At 46.9% G+C, this 24,995-nt stretch overlaps 1 protein-coding gene across 1 annotated transcript in view; it reads left to right on the top strand.

Annotated features, from left to right (window-relative positions):
- Nucleotides 1–514: 514 nt before the first annotated feature.
- Nucleotides 515–24,995, top strand: part of HPD (4-hydroxyphenylpyruvate dioxygenase) — a 157,509-nt gene continuing 133,028 nt past the window's right edge. The window contains exons 1-3 of the mRNA XM_086942984.1: nucleotides 515–671; nucleotides 851–877; nucleotides 2,479–2,541. Coding sequence (XP_086799110.1) covers nucleotides 669–671; nucleotides 851–877; nucleotides 2,479–2,541 — 93 coding nt within the window. The 5' untranslated portion in view covers nucleotides 515–668. The remainder of the gene's footprint in view (nucleotides 672–850; nucleotides 878–2,478; nucleotides 2,542–24,995) is intronic.

The raw sequence follows: 24,995 nt of genomic DNA on the forward strand, positions 1-24,995 counted from the left end.
AAATATGTATTTATCCTCAGAGGATTGTTATACTAAGGATATATATTGGCGTAGTGGCCCCTGGGGTTTGGTGGCCCTGTGCAGGTGCACAGCTTGCACTGCACATGCCTAACGCCGCCCCTGATGGAGATGATTGAGGAGCGTGTCAAACTATGAGGACTGACAAGCTAAATATCCCAGGAGTGGATTTTACATCCATGCCTGAGAAGCAATTTCAATCCGGGGGTTTTCTTTTAAAATCTAGGACGTGAAGTCTTGATCTTCCAATGCTAAACACGGGACTACAAATCCCAGAATGCAAAGACCATCGCGCGATCTGGTTCCAATTTGTATCGCAATCTCTGTCTTCACCGTTCTCTGTGGACCTTCGCTGCAAATAGTCTCAAGAGTTTATGAATAATTTACCTGCAAACATTAACTTTGGTTTACCCCTGTGCGCTCGCTCAACCCTGTGCTACCACCTCCTAGACCGCCCCCAGAGTCCAAAGCGAGTTACTGTATTTAATTAACCTTTGAGGAGGAGGAAGATGCGTTGAACAGAATAACAGACCGCTTTTACCGCGCATGGGATTGCGCAATAATAAAACGGTGGGCGGAGCTTACCGCTGCTCCCTGGAACATATCCCCCTGCAAGCTTCTAGGAGTTCCACTGCGCTCGCTGTACAACCATGGTAAGCATCTCTTCACGTTAGCTTCCTACCGGTGTGTGCTCCTGTGCACCGCATGCAGCCCCACACCATGTTTACCCCCTCACACTGAAAGAAAATATTCTGCAATAATGGTGGCTTGGGGAGAAGTGATTTTATATTTGTACCGTTTAGTTTACCTAATGCACTTTCTTTTTCTTTAGACTTCCTACACAGATAAAGGTGAAAAGGTAAGTTACGCTGTGGTTAATTATGATTTTAATTGGCATTCGATTTCTTACCTTTTTGTGTAGGGCGCTTTACTATTTAGCACCGACATTATTATTTTTATCATCATAGATTTTTCTATTCTGTGAATTATTAAGAGTCTGCGTGATGTTCCTTTTTTTTATTAAAATGTTTCAATATTATAGCATTACGTTAAATCCACTGTTATTGAGTGAAGTTGTTTCACAATAGTTTCTGATGCACATGTAAAGTATAATGTTCGTATCCTCGTGAGGTGGGTTATTTATTACTAAGATATCTAGTTCACAGGCGAAGCAATGATCTAAATAAGGAATTGTAAAATAAAAACGATGCATTTAATTTTGTGTAGCGCACTGTGAGAACCGGATCTACCCTAAGCGCTTCAGTTTTACGATTTAAGCATAGTTTCTAGAGGGAATCCTGCAAGTTGCAGGGGAGTGTGATAACCTTACTCCCAGTAAGTCAACATGTTGCTCAAAATAACATATGATTTGGCTTATTTTAAGCTTTCCCTACTCGGTCGATGATTGGCAGGCGGGTAAAGAGATTCGCCCAGGATCACCCACTTTGCTACAGAAGGGAAGCAAGGATTAGGGCTCACGTCTCCTAGTTCTATCTTGAATCGGGGGCTTCCAGAGTCCAGCACTACCCTCTAATTCTAGCCAACGTTGAAGTCTTCCTTTTGTTGTAAACTAAGGACTCCTGGCCTAACATTTCTTTTGACACACCACGTATGCAAATGCTTGTTCGGTATTTCCTACAATTAACCTGACACGGTGTCAGTGGCGTAAAATGAGTCAGTGGCCCCTTAGTCTCCCATATCTCAGATATTCACTGACCTTGGGCTGAATAGGGGTCCTTTGAAGGGCTACCCCTCCCCCCCAAAGATTGGGGCGCTGCAAGAGCTTGTGTTAAGCCTATGCAATGTGCTTTTTTTTATCATCACCCTGAAACCCCCCCCCCTTATTCTGGAAAGTGCCCAGGGAGGTGTTGTCTTTTAGCTGACAAGTGAGGAGGAAGCCGCTCAATTGAGCCTTTTGCCAAGTAACAACGTGGAGATGTGGCTGGTTTGTGCTTTTTTTTTATTTCAGTAAAAACATTTATTGAAATTATGCCGTTTTAAACTCTAGCACTGCCACCAAACGAAGAACCCTCGTATCACCCACCTTTACTTTAAGAATAGAAAACTGCTGAATGTATTTAAAATGCTGCCACTTTGAGTATTTCCTAAACCTAAACGTTTACCTGTTGAAAATAGAGACATTATTTTGGAAAAGTACAATTGAAATGAAAATATACGTTCACATTTCGACGTGATTATGCCTAATCTTTTTGAAAAGAGCTCTTGCAGTCAGGGAGTGACTTCAGAGCGCTGATAAAACGTAATCCGACCAGTGCGCTCACCAGCCTAACTATACCCCACATTTTAATGATCAAAACTGCCTTGGAATACACGTCATTAAATATGGTACTTAACTTAACCACCCCATCCTTTGAAGTCTGCTTGCTAATATTTCATCGGCTTCCAGGACAACGTTTGGCATTGAGGTAAACCTGGTGTTTCTGCTTATTTCTTTTTTAGCACGAAAGGGGGAGATTTCTCAGCTTCCACTCTGTGACACTCTGGGTCGGCAATGCAAAGCAGGTAAGTTAAAACAAATTTCCTCAATTTTTGGTGCGTGTTTTCGAGTTGAACGAGCTAAAGTTCAGACTGAAGCAGCCGAATGGTATTTCGCCCCGGGCTGTGATTGGTTGAGAAGAGGGGCGGCTACGGGGCGTCGGAGGGGTCTGAAATCTGGCTTTCATTAAACCGCGGCTGTTTCCCATCTGCACCTCTCGGTGGGTCAGCTGAGCTGAGCGTGCCACAGCCCACTCCGGGGTTTAAAGAGTCCTGCATTTCAGCACACGTAAAGCATAGCTGCCAAGGTTTCAGATTGCTATATGTGACATTTTCATAATTTTAGTGTCATTATGAGCGACATTTCAACAACTATGAGTGGCACTTTCTCGTAAACAAAATAAAGATGAGGGAAACATATAAATATCAAATTTTACACTCATTTGAGCAATGAGAAACTGTAAGAAGATCTTGAAACTTCTGTAAAGCACGAGAAACTTTGAGGGGCTCTAACCTAGTGCCCTTGTAACCTAATCGTATTGTAAAACAAGCATGGCTAACCTACATCTGAAAGGACATTTACATGTATGCGTTTTTATATAGCGCTGACTTTACCCGAAGGTGTCGGAGCGCTTCACAATAGGAACAGTATAGATACCTACAAGTGAACAAAGTACAAAAGCAAACGTTAAGTTACACGAGACCAAAACTGACCCGAGACTCGTTCACTATTCGTAAAAAATATCACGCTTGTTGACCTGGAAATAAGGACACCAGCATAACGACATTGCTTAATCAGCTCTAATTGTTTATAAGAGCTATGGCAGATCCTTCTGTTGAAATAATATCCAGTCTGCAGATCGGCCCTATACACCATGTGTATCTAAGGGATTTTACTTGACGAAAAACACTAGTCCTGATGATGGTCCTATAGATGCCAACAAACAAGACCGAAACGTCGACCATAGACATCAACTCCTCAGCTTTTATGCATTGAAGGACACCTTTATACATCTTTGATTTTGGTATTCTTCATCTTTTTATGGAGCTGATGAAATGTTATGAATTGATTAGTTAATGTAGATATACTGCTATTCATGACTTTTATTCAACGTTTTGTTCTATTATTTGTCCCCATGATTTCTTCTTTGTGATTTATTCTAATACAATTTACTTCAAACATAACCTTCTTGGCTGTGTGCTTCTTCTCTCTTTGCTTTATTTTACTATATTAAATATATTCATTTGAAAAACTGTTTACTAATGTTAAAGTAATCCTGTGGATACATTGGGCTCAATTGTCTAATGAGCCTACAATTGCAATACTTGGCAGACACTCAAACCACAAGAACACACTGGGAAGGCACTTCCACAGTCATGGAGAATAGAATTTTCTATAATGGAAGGTCTTCCTTCAGATAATAGAGAGGGCGTGAATTAAATTTGGAAATGTCTTTGAAGGAGGAGAACTTTGAGTTCAGTTTTGAAGGCCTGGAAGGAGGTGGTGGTCCGGAGCTGAGGTGGAAGAGAGTTCCAGATTCTCACTGCGTTGCCTGAAAAGGATTGGTCCATCGATCTTTCCTTCTTGAAAATGGGTGGTTCAAGCAGAACATTTTCTGCATTACGTGATGGTCTAGAGCCTCCAGAGAGTTTCAGTTTATTCGCCAGGTAGCGAGGAGAGGAGGAATGCAAGGCTTTGTGGGTGATACAGGCAGTCTTGTAGATAGATCTTGCCTCGATGGGAAGCCAGCGGAGGGTGGATAACATGGGTGTGATGTGGTCGCTTCTTTGGCCCCAAAAATGAAACAAGCTGCTGAGTGGAAAACAGATTTAAGGGGGGACAGATGGGATTTGGGGAGGCCAGTAAGAAGAGAATTGCAGTAGTCCAGTCTGAGAGGACCATGATTTTAAGGTCTTGCTCCGGGAAGAAGCGACGAATTCCCCAAAGAGGGCGCAGTTGGTATCGAGCAGACTTTACAATGGAATTGATGTGGGAGATTAGATTGAGTTTTTTGTCGAGTATGACACCAAAGGATTTTGCGCTGTCGACAATGATGGGTTTATTGTTAAGTAGATTCATCTGATCCATACATAATTGAAATGGGGGAGGAGAAAGCGAGGAGGAGAGGAGGAGGAATTCAGTTTTGGAGGGATTCAGAATCCGTTCATGAGTTGACATCCAATTTTGAATAGAGTCGAGAGTAGAGCTTAGGATGGAGAGATCGTGAGTGGAGGCCACCTTGAGGTAGATTTGCGTGTCGTCTGCATAGAGATGATAGTGGATCCTGATTTACTTAGGAGATTTCCCAGTGGTTCTAAATAGAGATTGAACAATGTGGGTGTAAGTATAGAGCCTTGAGGAGCACCTTCACCTACCGCCAAAGGAGATGAAAGACTGTTCGCTATTTTGATCATTTGGGATCTATCAGAGAGGAAGGAAGCAAACCATTTAAGCACAGTGCTCTCCATGCCCATTCTCTGTTGGAGAGTGTTGAGGAGGGTGTTGTGATTGACAGTGTCAAAGGCTGCAGAAAGGTAAAGGAGAATTAGAAGACAAGACCCCCCCCCCGAATGGAGTATCCGCAGCGCGTCATAATCACTTGCAGCAGGGCTGTTTCAGTGCTGCAGTTTTGGATGAAGCCAGACTGAAAATTATCAAGAAGGTCATTGTCCATGATATGACGAGAGAGTTGTTTCGCTACACATCTTTCTGTGATCTTCGCAAGAAAGGGTAGGTTAGTGATAGGACGGAAGTTGTTGAGGTCATTCGCATCTGCAGTGGGTTTTTTAAGCAGAGGGGTGACCTGCCCAGTTTTGAAGGAGACAGGAATGGAGAATTGAAAGAGGGAGAGGTTGACCAGAGTGATCCAATAGGAAAGAGAATGGGTATATGAGTCAATGGCAATGGCACTAGGGATGGGGTCAAGGGAATGGTTGGAGGGCTTTGTTTCACGGATGCAAATGAGGAGGGCATCTTCAGAGATGGGGTCAAAGTTCTGCCAAATGGCTAAGGATTTGCGCTCCTCTGGAGGGGTAGGATGAACGACCCAATCCACCAGTGATTTCACTTTTTCGTCAAAGAATATAGCAAAATCCGCTGCTTTCTTTGTAGAATCCTCCAGCTTGGAGGTTGGGGGAGAGCAGTTAGGATTCTTGATGAGATCGAATAGTTTTTTGGGTCTATTTTTGGCTGAGTCAAGGAGGGTTCTGAAGTGCGACTCTTTCCCAAGAAAGATGTGCTTGTGGTACTTGGATCTTGCTGAACGAAGCAAGGCCAAATTATCGATGGAGGGCGCTTGCCTCAATTTTTTTTCCAGCAATCTAAGGTGCTTCCTTTCTTCATAGAGGGATTTGTTGAACCAAGGTGCTGTGGGAGAGGGCCTTTTCTTTTTGCGTTGGAGAGGAGGACGTTATTGATTTCGACTGCAAGGACTGTGAGGCATTGGGAGGTGAGTTCGTCAACATCTAGGTTCTGGTCTAGCCTTGGAAGTGATAGCAAAGCTGATTCACAGAAGGAACCAATGTCAATATATTTAGTGTCACGGAACCAGGAGGTAGCCCTCTTAGGTTGGCCAAGAGTTAAAGAGTGTGATAGGCGAAGAGAGAATGGGATGAGGAAGTGGTCAGACCAGTCTACATGAATAGGGGTAGCGACAGAAAGCATGCCTGCTTTAAAAATCACAAGGTCCATGATTGAGCCCTTAGAGTGTGTTGATTCTGTGCATTGTTGGATAAGATCGTTTGCAGAGAGGAAGGTGGCCAGCAAATTTGCAGAAGAGTCTTGCGGTAAGCCCCAGTGGAGATTGAAGTCACCCACGAAGATCTGATTGTCACTTTGCGAGTATCGGTCGCTGATGAAGTCAGTGAATTCCTCCATAAAGGAAGAGCCACTACACGGCGGGGGGTAAATGGCATGGAATCTGAGGGGTGAGCGGTGGTGTAAGTGAAGCTCAAGAGATAGGCATTCAAAAATACGGAAGGAGCTGATAGGAAAAGCCTTAAGTTGAAGGGAGTTTCTAAAGATGACTGCAACACCTCCCCCAACTTTGTCAGTTCTGACATTCCTAAATATAGAATAGCCTGTGCGTAGTAGGAGATCAAACATAGAGTGAGAGGTATCGTTGAACCAGGTCTCTATGAGGAAGAGCATGTCTATGTTGCTTTTGTGTTTAATTGCAGATCTGCAGTTGTGGAGCAGACATCGCAGCTCTGTCAAGACTGTTTTGGTGATGGGGCACTTGGGCAATGACGGGTGATAGGGATATTGTGCTTATACGGGGGTGCTCGGGGGGTTTAGGTAGATTCTTGGTTCTGACAGAGGAGATGGTTAAGGGTGGCGTTCAAGGACTTGTGTGAGTTAACAATATTTGCAGATGATGGGTTATGTTTGGCTATAATGGAGTGAGGGAGCAAGGTGCATCTCGTGGGAAGGTGAGAGTTTTCCAAAGGAGTTGAGGTGAATGGAAAAGAGGAAATCTTGGAGCTTAAAAGTGAAATGGAAGCTACAAGCTGGGAGATGGATTTGATAAGATAGCCTAGCTTCTTTTCCAGAGAGAGTAGGGCAGAGCACGGATGGTTGGGTGACTCGATGGGAGAAGGAGGGGGTGAAATTGGTGGTGGAAGGCAGGGAGTGGTGGGGGGACAGGAGGAGAGTTGGGGTATAGGGTTCATAGGTGGGGAAAGGTGGAGGTTGAGAGCAGGAGTTGGAGTGTCAGAGGTGAGGGGGGAGTTGTCTTTGTTGGCGTTTCAAGAAGGACAGGAATAAAGAACATAATTATGGGGGAGATTGGTGCGGATCACGGCGGAGGGGTAGAATGAGAGGGGAGGACTTTGTGGAGTCGTGGGAATGTTGGAGGTTTGGGAGGAATAGAGGGGAGGTGGTTGGAGAGGTCCTGTCAACTAGGAGAGGTGGCTGTGAGGGAACGGGCATCTGGCAGAGTGAGGGGAGTTGGGAGAAAGGGAAGTTGGAGAAAGGAAATGGTTTTGCTGGGCGCGATGGAGGGAAATGGAAAGGGTTACCAAGGGGAGAAAGTGGGTAGCACAACAATGCTGGAGGAGTGGGGGGAAGGAGAGAGATGCAATGGGTTTGTGGAGATATCGGGGTAAATAGCGAGGGGAGAAGGGGTAGAGAAGAGGGGAAGAGGGACAAAAGTGGGGAGCATACGGAAAGTTAAATGGGGGAGAAGGTTGGAGGAGAGGTGGACTAAAAAGGGGGGTGGCAGGTAGGAAAATGAGGGAAGAGATGAGATTGGAGTACCGGGACGGTGCAGATTGAACGAGGAGCGTATTAGCTAGAGGTAAGGCTGAAGTGATGAAGGGGGGATATACTGTGAGGAGGAGGAATGGGAGAGCAACAGCACACTGGATGCTAGGACTTGCAGCTTTTCGTTTCATGTCAATTATGGGCCCAAAAATACCAGCATTAAAGTGGTGATGTTCAAAAACTGTGGACTTGCACATGTGTCACAAATGACTCAGTCAAACCGCTAGAGTCCCTGCCCACCCCACCATGTGGTAGGCGACAACCCGCTCCGTGCAGGGTCGCACTGGCCTATAGTGAATGCAATCAGGCAGTACCCGATGGGCTGGTCTGACAAGTCAGTGTGTGGGGTCAGGTTTTTGGCAGTTCCTGGGCCTGTTTTATGGTCTGTTGGGCCAGTTTGTACAGTGATTTTCCCTGATATTAAACAAAATATTGCCTACAGCAAGCTCAAATCCATGTAGTCTTCCATCCCTACATAACATTTATACAGCTGTGTTTTACAAGTTGAAACTTTTTTTAAACTATCTAATTCCCTAATGGTGTATGGGTGTTTGTGTATGGGGAGGGGGGCTTTTATGTTGGCACCCTGGCCTAAATGCTGTCCCAGTTCGGTCCTGGCTCCATACCACCAAAAGACTATGCTTCCTGACAGTGTTTGAAATAGAAATATGAAAGTGCAGGTACACACAACTGAGATTACCTGTTTGCTACTGAGAAGTTCTGCTACTCTTCCATTAAAAGTATTGCACCCCTGCTGCAAAATGCTGGAACTCTCCCTTCATAGTGCAGGTACCCAGGACCTGCGCGTACTTTCCCATTTAAAGTACTGCTTCCAGAAGTAGGTCTTGCTTTACCAAATTAATATTATCGGTGTGGTTGTCTTATTGTTGCAATTACAAAGAATAAAGACGACAACATTCAGAATACCATGATTTATTAAAGTTAAGGACTGAAACTGCTGTAACTGTGACATGGAATAATCTTGGCACCAAACACAAAGCCACCAACCCTTTGTACATCCATTTACCTTTGATGGCAATGCCAAATTCTGCTACCCTAAAACGTCAGGCTTCCTAAGAACCCAATTCAATTCTACCGTTGAGTGTGTAAATCTCAAAATACACAGAAAGTGGTCAAGGATTTAGGCAAAATAAACTCAGAGGTCAATTTCTTCTATACTTGTTTGACGTAATGAATTTATGTTTAGTCGTACCATACCGCATAAACTTTTAGGTATACTTTTTAACCTTCAAGCCCAACAAACAGACTATAATTCTTAGAGTGACCAGATGCCTCCATGTCACCGGGACACCACTTGTCCACTCCGGGACTTTGCTTTTATATATCAGTGCATTCTGGAAGTTGTAGTCTTGGTTCATTTTAATTACGTCACTTCGACCTATCCAGCTCCTCACATTGATATCTAAATCCAAAGCCCAGAAATGGAAAAGTGGGGTCCTGGTAAAACGCAGCCATCTGGTCACCCTAACGTTTAGGACAAGTCTCTATTTCAGAAAGCCATGTGTTGCGCCGTTCTCTTAGGGCAGTCAAAGCCATAAAGCAAAACAACAGACCGTTTCCATCTAAGCACTCATGCTCTGTAACAAACTCCGCTTACTTCTGAGACTCCTCTAGACAATAATTCAAGCAGGGACTCCAGACCTTGCTTCATCCTCAGAAACGCTTCAGTGCCAAGACGTCCAAACCAAACAATGTGCTTTTCGAACACGAGTTAACACCCATGACTTAGAACGGATGCTGGCAAGTACCTTTATAAAACCACCTCTTGTTGTACAAGACCAATTCAACAGTGTCTCCTTTGTTAAACTGTTTAATTGTATATTGCGCTATATTCAAGAATTTATATAGCGCTTTATGCCCCTGACGATTTAACAAAGCACTTTAACCGCAGTGGTGTGACTTGCAGGTAATTTTGATGTGCATGGTTGGAAGGAGTGCGTTTCTAGATCTCGCTGGCGTGGAGCTCCCAAGATTTAATGATTTAGAGGGGGTTTCAGTTACAGGCGTTAAGCCCCGCCCCTCTTTCCCATTGGCCAGCGTCACCGTTTATGCTAAACGGTGGCCAGCCATAGGGAAAGAGGTTAGTGTGACATACACTTTGACGGACTGGCCTGCTTTCCTTCTGCTGCAAAAGGTTTGTTTTCTTTATGGGCCAAACACATGGCCCCATAAAGATAATAAACCTCTTGCAGCAGAAGGAAAGAAGCCCTTGTTATTGACCAGAAAATACGTAACAATTGAGGAACCTCAATTCGAACTGTCAAACTTCACAGTCTCTACTTCCCCTGACTGGTCTGAAACCCAGTCTAATGCCAGGGACGGTCTCTTGTGCGACTACAGTTTAGGGAGCAGATTTACAAGCCCCCTGTGCCTCTTTTATGCAGCGTTGCGCCACTTTTGTGACGCAGCGGCGGTGCAAATCCAGCACCATAGTGCGGGGTACTTACAACATGGCGCATCTGGGAGAGGCGCCACGTTCTAAAGCCTTGCGCCACAAGAAGGCGTTCCTGCGCAGGGGTGGGGGGGGGGGGCCTTCCGGTGCAAGAACGCCTCCTAAAAGTGGCCGAGTGAAATCTACAAGATTTCACTCAGTCACTTTTAGGGCCATGCTGCGTCAAAACCCTGCGCCTGCTTTAAGCAGGCGTAAGGATTGACGCAGCATGTTAGAGATAGGGCCCCCGAGTCTTGCTGGAGCTGCGACAACATTGCTGGAGAACTCCAACAATGCGCCGCATTTCTGCCAGAGATGCGTCACACATCTGCCCATCTGAGTTCCACAGAGTGCAGCATTATAAATGCCAAACTAAGGGGGCTAGGCCCAATGGACAGGACCCAGGTAGGGCCTTATATATACTTAAAAACGGGGGGAAACCTGGTATCCTAGTCATTTATGAATTATTTTCACAACAACCACACTATTTTCTTTCAGTGATTGGGTTATTTATTTACCCTATTTTTAAACAACTCTTTTTTCTTTTTTCTTGAAGGACTTTTAAATCTTTCACATGGAACACCACAATACCATATACAATTTACACAAAAATTACAACGCTATACAAAACTGACATTTTCAATACATTACACAAATCTTTACACAACCATAGATATATCAAAACAAACCAATGCACTACATGTACTCAAGCGATGGCTCAATTGGATATCATTGAGCATTCTGATGATTTAATCCAGAATTAATAATGAATCAATTCTATTTCTTTTTTTTGATTCTTTATCCACTCGTTGCTACTTTAATAGCAACTGCCGACGCGTTTCAAGCGGTGTACAGACAAAATATCGACTGGACATAATATCGAGTTTTAAATATAGACTGGACAAAATATCGACTGGAGATAATATCGACTACAAAAATATCGTTTTTCAGGTAAGTGAAGTAATATCGACTGTATAAAATATAGATAGCAAAAATATCGAATTTTTAATAATATATAATATTTTATAGTGTATTTTTATGTAATAATATGTGTGAAAAGTGTGTCTTAATGTTATAAAATATTTTATTAAATGAATTTTGTTTTTATAATAATTGCGTAATGTAATTCTGTAGCGGGTTGTGGGTTTATAGGGGAATAGGGTGGGAAGTAATTTAATAATAATTAATTAATTAATATATGTTTGTTAATATTTTTAATTAATAATTAATTGATAATTAATTAATATTAATTAGTTAATTAATTAATATAATTTTGAACATATTTTGTATTAGTAATTAATTGGTAATTAATTAATTGTAATTAGTTAATTACATTAATTAGAGTAACTTTTTAATATATATAATTTTGTGTTATTTTTAAGTAATTAATTTGGAAAAAATAATATTAATTATTAAAATAATTACAGCTAATGTGCTAATATATTTACTTTATTGTTATTGTTAATTAATAATTAATTGGCAATTAAATAATATTGATACATTTTGGGTAAAGGAGCATTTTTAGGGTTCAGGGTCAGTTTTCAGTTTTAGGGTAAAGGGGTATTTTTGGGGTTCAGGGTCAGTTTTCAGTTTTTGGGTAAAGGGGCATTTTTAGGGTTCAGGGTCAGTTTTCAGTTTTAGGGTAAAGGGGTATTTTTAGGGTTCAGGGTCAGTTTTCAGTTCATGGGTAAAGGGGTATTTTTAGGGTTCAGGGTCAGTTTTCAGTTCATGGGTAAAGGGCTATTTTTAGGGTTCAGGGTCAGTTTTCAGTTCTTGGGTAAAGGGGTATTTTTAGGGTTCAGGGTCAGTTTTCAATTTTTGGGTAAAGGGGCATTTTTAGGGTTCAGGGTCAGTTTTCAGTTTTTGGGTAAAGGGGTATTTTTAGGGTTCAGGGTCAGTTTTGGGTTTTGGGGTAAAGGGGTATTTTTAGGGTTCAGGGTCAACAAATAAGATTGTAAAAAATTATTTTTATTATTTTCATTTATTATTTAATTATTATAATTTAATTTAAGTATTTTTAAGTATATTTTAGTAATTAAAATTTAATATTAATTTAATTTAACACTGTTTTTAATAAAGTCGATATTTTTTACATCTATATTATTGTTAACGATATTTTGTACTCGATATTTTTGTACTTACCTGTTTGTACATACAAACTCGATATTTTGACTGTCGATATTTTGTCCACGATATTTTGGCAAGTCGATATTTTGTCCCTCGATATTATTTCAGTGATCCGTTTCAAGCCTCACTGGTTTTCTATGAGGCTCTCATCAGGGCATCTTACTTTCACCACATTAGATATATCTACAATATAAATAAAACATACCTCATTAGACCACCACCCTTTTCTTCTCTATTTCCCGTGCCCCTCACTGGCACCTGAGCACATACCTGTCAATGTCGTGAATATTTTTGCTTGAGACTTTGTTTTCAGAGATCATGTATCTCTCTCAGTATCAAAATATGATCCTCATCATTGTCTGTGAATAATAAAGTTCGATTTGAAAAAAACCTGACCAAGTGCTCTATCTATAATATAGTGGTGCTACTTTGAACAACAGACATACCTTCCACCAATCCTTCTTGTGGCGATATGCTTGTTTAAGTAGATCTGCTTTCCTACGGGCACGAATAGAACCTGACTCTGTAGGGAAATTCAACATCCCTATAAATAATTGACCCTCAATTCACACACACAAAAGGAGACTCTCATCGGTGCGACATACCTTTGCCAGTAAAATAAAGGATAGTGCCGTTGCCTACTTCGTGCAACTATCTCCGATTCTAGGGAAAACTAAAGGGGCAGATCTTATTAAAACCGCGCGTCATGGACTGTGTCCGATTTACGGTCAAGGAAGCAATTCGATTATGTGCTCCCCTTCGGGTTATCTTCGACAGGGCAGTAGTGTCTCCTCACAATCTTAGAATCGGAGATATTTGCACGAAGTAGAAGACGGCACTATCCTTATATTAGGATGCGGAGAGTATGAATGGGACCCAGACCATGTACGCAGCAAGAGTTAACTTGGCAGGGAGGTCGGCAGCAACAGGGGAGGGGGGGAGTAGTAGAGGGGGGGTACTGTTAGGTTGTTAACATTGCTGAGAATCCAGTATAGCAAGCACTGCATAACGTAATAGACAGTCATAGGATAAGCAGAGACTGGGAGGGGGGCGTACGAACTCACTGGGACGGATCCTATGTTGGGATTTGTGGATATTTCCTGGCTGGATGAAGATGTACCTGTATTTTACTGAATGATAAATGCCAATAAAATATGTTTAAAAAAATAATAATAACTAGGATACCAGGTTTCCCCGTTTTCAAGCATTGTAAATGTGGCGCATCAGTGGTGGTGCACGGGTGGGCAGATGCGTCACAACTAGGGTGACCAACCGTCCGCAAATTTCACGAGCCGTCCGTAATTTGGACCTCACTTCCGTTGTCCGCGAGGATCCTTTTTACGGACGCCTTTTGTCCGTAATTTTGGGTATTGCAGGGAACAGCACTGTTCCCTGCATGAAGCTTCAGCCCCCTGATGGGGCCGCCTCGCACTCCTCCTCGGAGCACAAGTAGCCCACCCGGCCATTGACACTCTGTCTGCGGCTGATTGTCACATACAGAATGACAATGGGCCAGTTTGGAGAGTTACTTACTGCATGCAATGGCCTCCTCCTGCCTTGGGCTAGGGCAGTTGGAAGGAATGCGCAAACGCGCCAATGCTGCTACACAATCCAGTACATTCAAAGAAGCTAGTGAAACAAGTTGAAAAGAAGGGGCCAGAGTTCTTTCAGTCTCATCATTTTAGAAAAGTGCAGTTTCAATATTATATTCAACGAAGCCAAGGTTGCTGCATTTTTAGTTCATGCAACTAACAAACATTGACAAAGCCAATAGTTCTGGCTTGTTGTAGGTGTAACTTTATTTGTATTATATATCTAGATACAATGACAGACGAGGTAACATACCAGTCGGGCGGTACACTATGTTAAGCAGAGATTTTTAGCTTAGGTGTTTTAAGACACGTTCTTAATTACATCAAACACCCCCTTTTCAGAGCCCCCCTTTTTCATCCTGCTTAAAGCCCTGGAAACAACACCATGTCACAGTCACCTCCTGGCATGTATGGCACTGTGCATCATGCCTGACTCATGCCTTCTACTTTTTCAGATTGCCTATGTGCAGGGGCATAGTGAACCCGCCTCCCACCCCACTCCTTGCTTTATAAACTTAAGCAAGGGTGAAATTCTTGATGGGCCTCTTCTTTCTGCAATCATGCAGCCAAAGGCTCAGCTCATAATTAATATGAACATAGAGGCGAGTTAGTGAGTGAAGGGATGGGTGGATAGCTGGATGGATTAGTGAATTGTGAATGGATTAATGAAAGGGTGAATAGTTGGCTAATGAGTGAAAGAATGAATTGATGAGTGAAAGGGTGGATGATCGGTGAGTGAATGGGTGGATGGATGAGAAAAAAGGTAAATAGATGTATGTATGTGTGGAAGGGTAGATGAATGGGTAAAAGGGTGGATGGATGAGTGAAAGGATGGATAGATGAGTGAAAGGATGGATGATGGATGAGTGAATGGGTGGATGGATGAGTGAAATGATGGATGAGTGATAGGGTCAATGGATGGATTCATGAGTGGATGAGTAAAAGGATGGGTGGATGGATGGAAGGAAGGATGGCTAAGCGAAAAGATCAATGGAGAAAGAAAGGGAGGGTGGATGGACGACTGAAAAAGTGAATGGGTGGAAGGATGCGTGACTGGGTGGATGGATGAGTAAGTGAAAGGATGGCTGGATGGGTGAAAGGGTAAATGGCTTGATGGATGAGTGGATGGTTGGGTGGCAGAGTGGATGGATGAGTGTACGGATGGATAGGGTAAAAGGGTGTAAGGATGGATGAGTAAAAGTGTGGATGGAGGGATGGATGAGTGAAATGATGGATGGAAGGATACATGATGGATAGGTTTGCAAATGGATGAATATGTTTGGATATAGATGGGATTACTTATATACAAATACGCGACCTACTTTGATGTGTCTGTAAAACGTACCTTTTGTACCAAAGTTTTGTCCTGAATTTTGACCTCCTGTCCTGAATTTTTGTCCTGAATTTTGACCCTTTGTCCTGAATTTTTACCCTCACCATCCTGAATTTGCACCTATGCCAGTTGGTCACCCTAGTCACAATGCTTCTGGCGCATCCCTGCTGATTAGCAGAGATGCGCCAGAAGTCATAAATCTGCTCCTTGGTTTCCTTATACTTCAGTCTATGACTTCCGTAGTACGAAGGAACACCGTGTGAGTGAGTGAGGTAGTGTGGCTCACTGGTTAGAGGCGGCAGACCCGAGAGCAGAGGACGGCCCGGGACCAGGGTTCGATTCCCGGCGCGGCAGGTTTCTGGACCAGGGTCAGCGGACTCGATAATTCTCTCGCCTTGGTGCCCACTCTGATCAGCGATCACACTCGGCAACTCTGGGCATTAGCTTGCCTCATCCTCACTAACGGCCCCACCAGACCGCCGGGGATGCCTGGTCTCACCCTGGAGATACCCATTAAGGGACCATCTCTCAGGGAAGCCAGGAAGGGTTTCGCAGCGGTCGAAACGCCTTGGGACCCTACGGGTAAGTAGTGCGCTATATAAATGCCTATACATTTACATTTACAGTTTAAAACGGCCCAGAGCGCCCCCCAGCGAGCGCTGTGCGCAGATGCAACCAGAGAGAGTGAGCTTAGATGAAGACCCCAGCCCCGGTTACTCTGATGTGCCCTGTTCGGTCTTTTCTGTTCAACAGCGCCCCTCTGCCACGGCGAGACAATCCAAAGACCGTAGATATGACGATTCTTCATCCCTGTTGCCTGACCCTGCTGAGAATTTAACTAGAAAACATCCCAAGATAACCTAACGGCCTTCATCGTCGACTCGAAGTCCTACCATAAGGTTTATTATTCCACCTACGGTCGTACTTTGCACGTCACAGCAGTGCACGTGTCAGTGTCCGTCCAGGAGATTGTTGTGTTCTAGCGTTTCCACGTCCGGGACGTAACAGGCGTGGTACGTCAGAGCACGTGATGTAAGATAATAAAAAGGGTCTCCGCCCCGACGTATGCCAGTTTTGGTGACGCCGGGCAGACCTCTAGCAAGTCACCCTGTGTCCGTGTATCATTGTTGGTCACCATGTGCTAGGCCCTATGCCGAGAGTGCATCCTTGCCCCAGAACACAACAGCTGGCGACGAGGGTGGGATGCCCCTCGCTGCAAACACACCCCCGCTGAAAGGTGTGTGATTGACTCCAGGGCATCAGTGAGCTTCACATGTGCTCGAGGAGCTCATGCACTGAGGGGGGGGATCTACGGTGACGCCGCGTCGACAGCCAGAAGAAAGAGGTGAGCCGCTGTGCCCGTGCGACCTGCCTTGACTCCGCAGCACCTTCAGTGGCACAGCAAAGCCATCAGAGGCGCTCGGTCCGGACAGGCCTACGTTGCCCTGAACTGCGCCCCCACCCCCGCAAGAGCGCGAGGCTCTGCAGAGGCGCGTAGGAGAGAGACGAGCCCCCAAGGCACCTGACACGCCCCCGCATATCGCGCCTGACCCAGGGGAGCCGCTGAACAAATCTCCCAGGCCAAGAAGCACACAGCCACGTGGGAGCACGTGTAGGGAGGCCCACAGATAGCCTCAGACTGCCAAGGAGACTGGGAGACACCCAGGAATTCTCCCCTGCCGTCACAACCCGAGCCAGAAGGCTAATAAAAGCGGCCAGAAGGGAATTAAGTGACGAGATCCCTAGGCAGTCAGCAAGCGCTGACACCTGCAAATATAAGGCCCCATCACCAACAAGCATTGGCACATCTAAGGGCAGGATTAGCCCAAGAGGATAACGGGAACACCGCCGGGCCACAGTCACTCCCAGGCGAACTGCACACTACCTCAGGGAACATTGCCACCATACCCCCCATTGAGCCCTTTATTGTGGAAGGTTCTCCATCGTCCTTGTCCCCTAAGTGGAAGGATTGGGTAGACCGTCTACTAATATTTTTCGGAGCCACCAAGGTGCACAAAGATCAAAAACGCGCCATGGTCCTTCACTTGGGAGGGAAAGATGTCCACAACATAGCGAAAACCCTAGTGGAAGTTCCGCCAAAGAATCACCACTCGCTAATAAACGCACTGAACGCGCACTTTGAGCCTATGGCCACCAAGACTACGAGCGCTTCATATTTCGTCAGGCAAGACAACTACCGGAGGAGTCTCTAGACACGTACCACGCCTGGTTAAAGAACTTAGCCTCGACATGTGGATTTGCAGATACCACCGAGGAGATACGCGGTCAGATAATACAAGGCTGCACCTCTGCCAAGCTCAGAGAGAGGATCCTCGAAGAGTCCGGCAAACCGCTGGCAGACATCCTAACCCTAGGACGCACTAAAGAATTGTCAAAGGCCCGAGCGGCCCATATGGAGGCGGCCCTCCAAGCGCCAGTAAAGGCTGAGCCTGTCAACAAGGTGACCATCAGATCACTGACGAAATGGACCAAGAAGGGCACAGGTGCCGCCACGGGGACCTTGCCGAAGACATGCGGATACTGCGGAGGGCCACCACATCCTGCAGCAGAATGCCTTGCAAAAGGGAAGAGGTGCTCAGGGTGCGGGCGCTATAACCATTTTGAAAAGGTCTGCAGATCCAAGAAGTTCTGTAGGCCACGTCAGGTGGTGAACACAGTACCGGAAGGAGATCCCAGCCAGAGTGACATGGGCGACGACGAGGAGGAAGAACGGACGATGCACAAGGTGCACATGATTGGCAAAGCCACTCAAAGAACCCGGCGACTGCCGCAGTGTAGCATCCGGGTAGGGACGCAGGAAGTCATGGCTGTCATCGACACAGGAGCAACCATAAATCTCATGGCCTCTGCCCTACACCAGACACTAGACCCACCGCCGATATTGAGCCCCTCTGCCATCACAGTATTTGCCTATGGACAAGACACCCAGCTGAGAATTCAAAGAAAATTCAAGACATCCATCTCACACGGTGACAGGTCCGTTACCGCCAATGTGTTTTTGTCCGAAGACGGGCAAGGAATGCTGCTAGGTTGCCGAGCAGCAGAGGACCTCGGAGTGGTCACCTTCGCCTTTGGGGTGCATCAGGAATCGATTCAGCAGCTGATACCAGAGTTTTCAGACGTCTTCAAAGGCATCGGAAAGTTCACTAGGAAGGAAGTACATCTCCACATCGATCCGACCGTCCAGACGGTAGACCTGAGACACCGTCGAATTGTATTTCATCTCAGGCCACTGGTGGAAGAGGAACTCAAAAAGCTGGAGGCGGCCGAGATAATATAAAAAGTGTCGGGCCCTACCCCGTGGGTTTCACCCATTGTAGTTACAAGAAAGCCCAAGCAACCGGGGGCAGTGCGAATTTGCATAGACATGCGACTCTCCAACGCACCGATCAAGAGGGAGCGACATATACCGCCCACCATTGATGACCTCATCGGGGAAATGGCCGGAGCCAGCTGGTTCTCCAAGCTAGACCTGCGGTCAGGCTACCATTAGCTGGTGCTGGACGAAGAGTCACGCAACATCACAACCTTCTCTACACACCTTGTCTCAGCTTCGGAGTATCCAGTGCGGCCGAGGTATTCCAAAATGTTATACAAGAGCTCATCGCTGACATACCTGGTGTGATCAACGTCAGTGACGACATCATGGTGCACGCCAGGACCATCCCGGAGCACACCAGTCGACTGACTCAGGTGCGTCGACGATTGCGAGAAGCGGGCCTCACACTGCATCGCGAAAAGTGCGAATTCCTCAAACGAAGGCTGCAGTTCTTCGGGTATAACTTCTCCGTCGATGGTGTCAATCCGGATCCGGATACGGTCAAGGACATCAAGGAAGCAGACGCCCCCACCACGGTCACGGAAGTCCGGAGCTTCCTGGGCATGGTCAACTACTGTGGACGATTCATCCGGGACCTGGCCAACCTAACGCTGCCATTGAGGGAGCTCACGAAAGACACCACGCCCTGGATGTGGGGCCCGGAACAGTCCAAAGTTTTTCAAGAAATAAAAGACGCTCTCTCCGAAGCCACCACATTGGCATTCTTCGACTCCGGAAAGCTCACGCAGGTGGCTGTAGATGCAGGACCCGTGGGGCTAGGAGCTGTATTGATGCAAAGAAAAAGGGCAGACGAAGACTGGACTCCAGTAGCATTTGCAAGCAGGTCTCTCACAGACACTGAGAGAAGATATTCCCAAATTGAGAAGGAGGCGATAGCCATCCACTGGGGGTGCCGGCACTTCCACCTGTATATTTATGGGAAGCCCTTCGTGGTTGCCACAGACCATAAGCCATTGGTCGCTCTGTTTTCAGGGACTTCCAAGAAGCCTCCACCCGCATCGAAAAATGGATGCTACAACTGCAAGATTACAACTGTAAGGTGGAGTACCAATGGGGTCTCGAAACCCGGCTGACTACCTGTCCCGACATCCTCGAGCAGCCACCCTGGGAGAAATGGAGGAGGCAGCGGATACTGAAGAATATGTGAGATGCATCACAGCCAGGTCATGCCCCCTGCCCATGTCCATAGAGAGCATTGCGGAAGCCACCCAGAAGGACGTGTGCCTACAGAGGGCCAGGGTGGCACTTCAGAGCGGAAACTGGCACAAAGCCAAGGAGGAGTGGAGGATTTTGACTCCGGAGGCGCAGAAGGTCATGGACAGCCTTTACCATGTGCGAGAAGAGCTCAATGAGGACAGCACTGGATGTTTGCTGCGCGGTCACTGGCTGGTGATACCATCCGCCATGACAGCTCAAGTAGTACAGCTGGCCCATGTGGGCCACCAAGGAATTGTCAAGACGAAATCCAGAATGCGAACTAAAGTGTGGTTCCCCCTAATGGACGACCTTGTAGAAGCCACGGTGAGATCCTGCGCGGCCTGTCAGGTCACGGGAGAAGGACCCCGAGCGACACCGATAATCGTGGAGCCCCAGCCTCACTCTCCCTGGGAATGCGTCAGCCTTGATTTTGGCAGCCTTCCGGACGGCAGGCATACCCTAGTAGCCATAGACAACCACTCCAAGTATCTGGAAGTAGAAATAGTATCCACCACGAGTGCCATGGAGGTAATTCCCAAATTGGAGAAAATCATGGCCGCCCACGGACTGATGCGTGAACTACGGACAGATAATGGTCCTCCCTTTCAGAGGCAAGAACTGGTTAGTTACCTCACCGCGCTGGGCATCCAACATCGCAGGATAACACTGAGATGGCCTCAAGGAAACGGGGAAGCGGAAAGGTTCATGCGAACGCTGAACAAGGTTATCTGCATTGCCCACGACAAGGGGCAGTCATTGGAGTTGGCCATCTTCACATTTTTGAGGAGCTGCTGGCAGACACCCCACACTACCACGGGGGTTGCCCCAGGACACCTCCTCATGGGACGCGTGGTCACCGACTCCATACCCCATCACCCCCGATGGCGCACAAATCCCTCAAATGAATGTCAAGTCGAAGCCCGTCGGAGGAAAGCGTATGCCCAAGTCAGCCAGTGGAGGAGGGCCCGAGCGCCACAGATAATCCAAGGCGATGTAGTACTGCTCAAAAATCGAGCCCCCGGCGGAAAGTTCAGTCTGCCCTATGAAACAAGGCCCTGGACTGTAATCAACGTGAAAGGAACTTGGGTCATTGCCACCAGGGGCCGAGAGACTGTGGCATGCAACGTGTCGCACTTCAAAAGATATCATACTGAAGACGAGGCGGTCACCTCCCCAGAGGCTCAAGAGCTCCCGATGGTACACAGCCCCGGACTGAATAGCCCCCTAACACCGGGAGACGCGGGGGCATCAGGTAAGATCTGGACCAGTCCGCCGGCGAAAGTTCCCAACCGGACGGAGTGAAGAGCCCTGACGTGGACCACCTGGTAGGCGATCCTGAGCCCACTCCCCGTGAGTCGCTGTCCCCGGCTGGGGCTGGCACCACTCCAGGTCGAGGGGACTCCCATCAGCGGTTAAGAAGAAACCCGGTGCCATCCTGCCGTCTCCGAGACCACTTCACGTAAGACTGTTCCTTTATATGCCTGTGTTGATGTTTATTGCATAGTTTTCAAAGCAGGACTGAGGACATTGAAATTGTTTTTTCTGAAAGAAATGCTTGGGGGCACAGCATCTTGTTTTCTTTTGGTTGGGGAGGAATGTTGTGTTCTAGCGTTTCCACGTCCGTGACGTAAAGGGCGTGGTACGTCAGAGCAGGTGATGTAAGATAATAAAAAGAGTCTCCACCCTGACATATGCCAGTTTTGGTGACGCCGGGCATACCACTAGCAAGTCACCCTGTGTCCGTGTATCATTGTTGGTCACCATGTGCTAGGCCCTATGCCGAGAGTGCATCCCTGCCCCAGAACACAACAGAGACATAGGTGCAGTGCTTAATTTGTAAAAAAACTTTGTGCTTGGGCTCTGACAAGAAGACACTAGAGCTTGCACCATCCGTTGCCCCTGGAAGCACTACTAATCATCACACTCTTAAAAGTGTGACAATTCATACTATTACAGGCCCCCAAAGCTACGAGAATGGCTTTGGAGGCAAATACTAATAATTGTACATTCAAATAATAAACAGAAGAATTTGTGCTCGTGCCTAAATTGAAAGACAACACTACCATGTGGCAGACAGTCATAAGCCCCGGAGCTGGCAATTAAGTGCCGGTGCTGAGCACCAGCACAAATTAAGCACTGCTTGGGTGGAGCTGACGGAACGTCACTTCCATGACACAACCCAACCGGAGCATCAGTTCTTTTCAAGTTCTTTCCTTTCTCGCGTTTTACACTGAGGAAAACGCGCCAGCAGACAGTATGACAGTGATAAATTAACCGAAACACCTCGGCAGTAAAACAGTAGTGTAAAACAAGCATTTACAATGCAATGGTTTTGCCTTTGTTAAAGTTAGAGCTATTGGCATTGCTCTTGACACTCTGAAGCTCCACTCTGCATTCTGAAGCTCCACTCTGCACTCTGAAGCTCCACTCTGCACTCTGAAGCTCCACTCTGCACTCTGAAGCTCCACTCTGAAGCTCCACTCTGAAGCTCCACTCTGAATCTGCAGCTCCACTCTGCACTCTGAAGCTCCACTCTGCACTCTGAAGCTCCACTCTGAAGCTCCACTCTGAAGCTCCACTCTGAAGCTCCACTCTGAAGCTCCACTCTGAAGCTCCACTCTGCAGCTCCACTCTGCACTCTGAAGCTCCACTCTGAAGCTCCACTCTGAATCTGCACTCTGAAGCTCCACTCTGAAGCTCCACTCTGAAGCTCCACTCTGAAGCTCCACTCTGAAGCTCCACTCTGAAGCTCCACTCTGAATCTGCACTCTGAAGCTCCACTCTGAAGCTCCACTCTGAAGCTCCACTCTGCACTCTGAAGCTCCACTCTGAAGCTCCACTCTGAAGCTCCACTCTGAAGCTCCACTCTGAAGCTCCACGCTCCACTCTGAAGCTCCACTCTGAAGCTCCACTCTGAAGCTCCACTCTGAAGCTCCACTCTGAAGCTCCACTCTGAAGCTCTGAAGCTCCACTCTGAATCTGCACTCTGAAGCTCCACTCTGCACTCTGAAGCTCCACTCTGAAGCTCCACTATGCACTCTGAAGCTCCACTCTGAAGCTCCACTCTGAAGCTCCACTCTGAAGCTCCACTCTGAAGCTCCACTCTGAATCTCCACTCTAAAGCTCCACTCTGAAGCTCCACTCTGAAGCTCCACTCTGAAGCTCCACTCTGAAGCTCCACTCTGCACTCTGAAGCTCCACTCTGAAGCTCCACTATGCACTCTGAAGCTCCACTCTGAATCTGCACTCTGAAGCTCCACTCTGAAGCTCCATTCTGAAGCTCCACTCTGAAGCTCCACTCTGAAGCTCCACTCTGAAGCTCCACTCTGCACTCTGAAGCTCCACTCTGAAGCTCCACTCTGCACTCTGAAGCTCCACTCTGAAGCTCCACTCTGAAGCTCCACTCTGCACTCTGAAGCTCCACTCTGAAGCTCCACTCTGAAGCTCCACTCTGAAGCTCCACTCTGCACTCTGAAGCTCCACTCTGAAGCTCCACGCTCCACTCTGAAGCTCCACTCTGAAGCTCCACGCTCCACTCTGAAGCTCCACTCTGAAGCTCCACTCTGAAGCTCCACTCTGAAGCTCCACTCTGAAGCTCTGAAGCTCCACTCTGAATCTGCACTCTGAAGCTCCACTCTGCACTCTGAAGCTCCACTCTGAAGCTCCACTCTGCACTCTGAAGCTCCACTCTGAAGCTCCACTCTGCACTCCGAAGCTCCACTCTGAAGCTCCACTCTGAAGCTCCACTCTGAAGCTCCATTCTGAAGCTCCACTCTGAAGCTCCACTCTGAAGCTCCACTCTGAAGCTCCTCTCTGCATTCTGAAGCTCCACTCTGAAGCTCCACTCTGAAGCTCCACTCTGAAGCTCCACTCTGAAGCTCCACTCTGCACTCTGAAGCTCCACTCTGAAGCTCCACTCTGAAGCTCCACTCTGCACTCTGAAGCTCCACTCTGAAGCTGCACTCTGAAGCTCCACTCTGAAGCTCTACTCTGAAGCTCCACTATGCACTCTGAAGCTCCACTCTGAAGCTCCACTATGCACTCTGAAGCTCCACTCTGAATCTGCACTCTGAAGCTCCACTCTGAATCTGCACTCTGAAGCTCCACTCTGAATCTGCACTCTGAAGCTCCACTCTGAAGCTCCACTCTGAAGCTCCACTCTGAAGCTCCACTCTGAAGCTCCACTCTGAATCTGCACTCTGAATCTGCACTCTGAAGCTCCACTCTGAATCTGCACTCTGAATCTGCACTCTGAAGCTCCACTCTGAATCTGCACTCTGAATCTGCACTCTGAAGCTCCACTCTGAATCTCCACTCTGAAGCTCCACTCTGAATCTGCACTCTGAAGCTCCACTCTGAAGCTCCACGCTGCACTCTGAAGCTCCACTCTGAAGCTCCACTCTGCACTCTGAAGCTCCACTCTGAAGCTCCACTCTGCACTCTGAAGCTCCACTCTGCACTCTGAAGCTCCACTCTGAAGCTCCACTCTGCAGCTCCACGCTGCAGCTCCACTCTGCAGCTCCACTCTGAAGCTCCACTCTGAAGCTCCACTCTGAAGCTCCACTCTGAAGCTCCACTCTGAATCTGCACTCTGAAGCTCCACTCTGCACTCTGAAGCTCCACTCTGCACTCTGAAGCTCCACTCTGCACTCTGAAGCTCCACTCTGAAGCTCCACTCTGAATCTGCACTCTGAAGCTCCACTCTGCACTCTGAAGCTCCACTCTGCACTCTGAAGCTCCACTCTGAAGCTCCACTCTGCACTCTGAAGCTCCACTCTGAAGCTCCACTCTGCACTCTGAAGCTCCACTCTGAAGCTCCACTCTGAAGCTCCACTCTGAAGCTCCACTCTGAAGCTCCACTCTGAATCTGCAGCTCCACTCTGCACTCTGAAGCTCCACTCTGAAGCTCCACTCTGAAGCTCCACTCTGAAGCTCCACTCTGAAGCTCCACTCTGAAGCTCCACTCTGCACTCTGAAGCTCCACTCTGAAGCTCCACTCTGAAGCTCCACTCTGAAGCTCCACTCTGAAGCTCCACTCTGAATCTCCACTCTGCACTCTGAAGCTCCACTCTGAAGCTCCACTCTGAAGCTCCACTCTGAAGCTCCACTCTGAAGCTCCACTCTGAAGCTGCACTCTGAAGCTCCACTCTGAATCT

This window comes from Lissotriton vulgaris, chromosome 11, assembly GCF_964263255.1.
Source record: "Lissotriton vulgaris chromosome 11, aLisVul1.2, whole genome shotgun sequence".
NCBI classification, from domain to species: Eukaryota; Metazoa; Chordata; class Amphibia; order Caudata; family Salamandridae; genus Lissotriton; species Lissotriton vulgaris.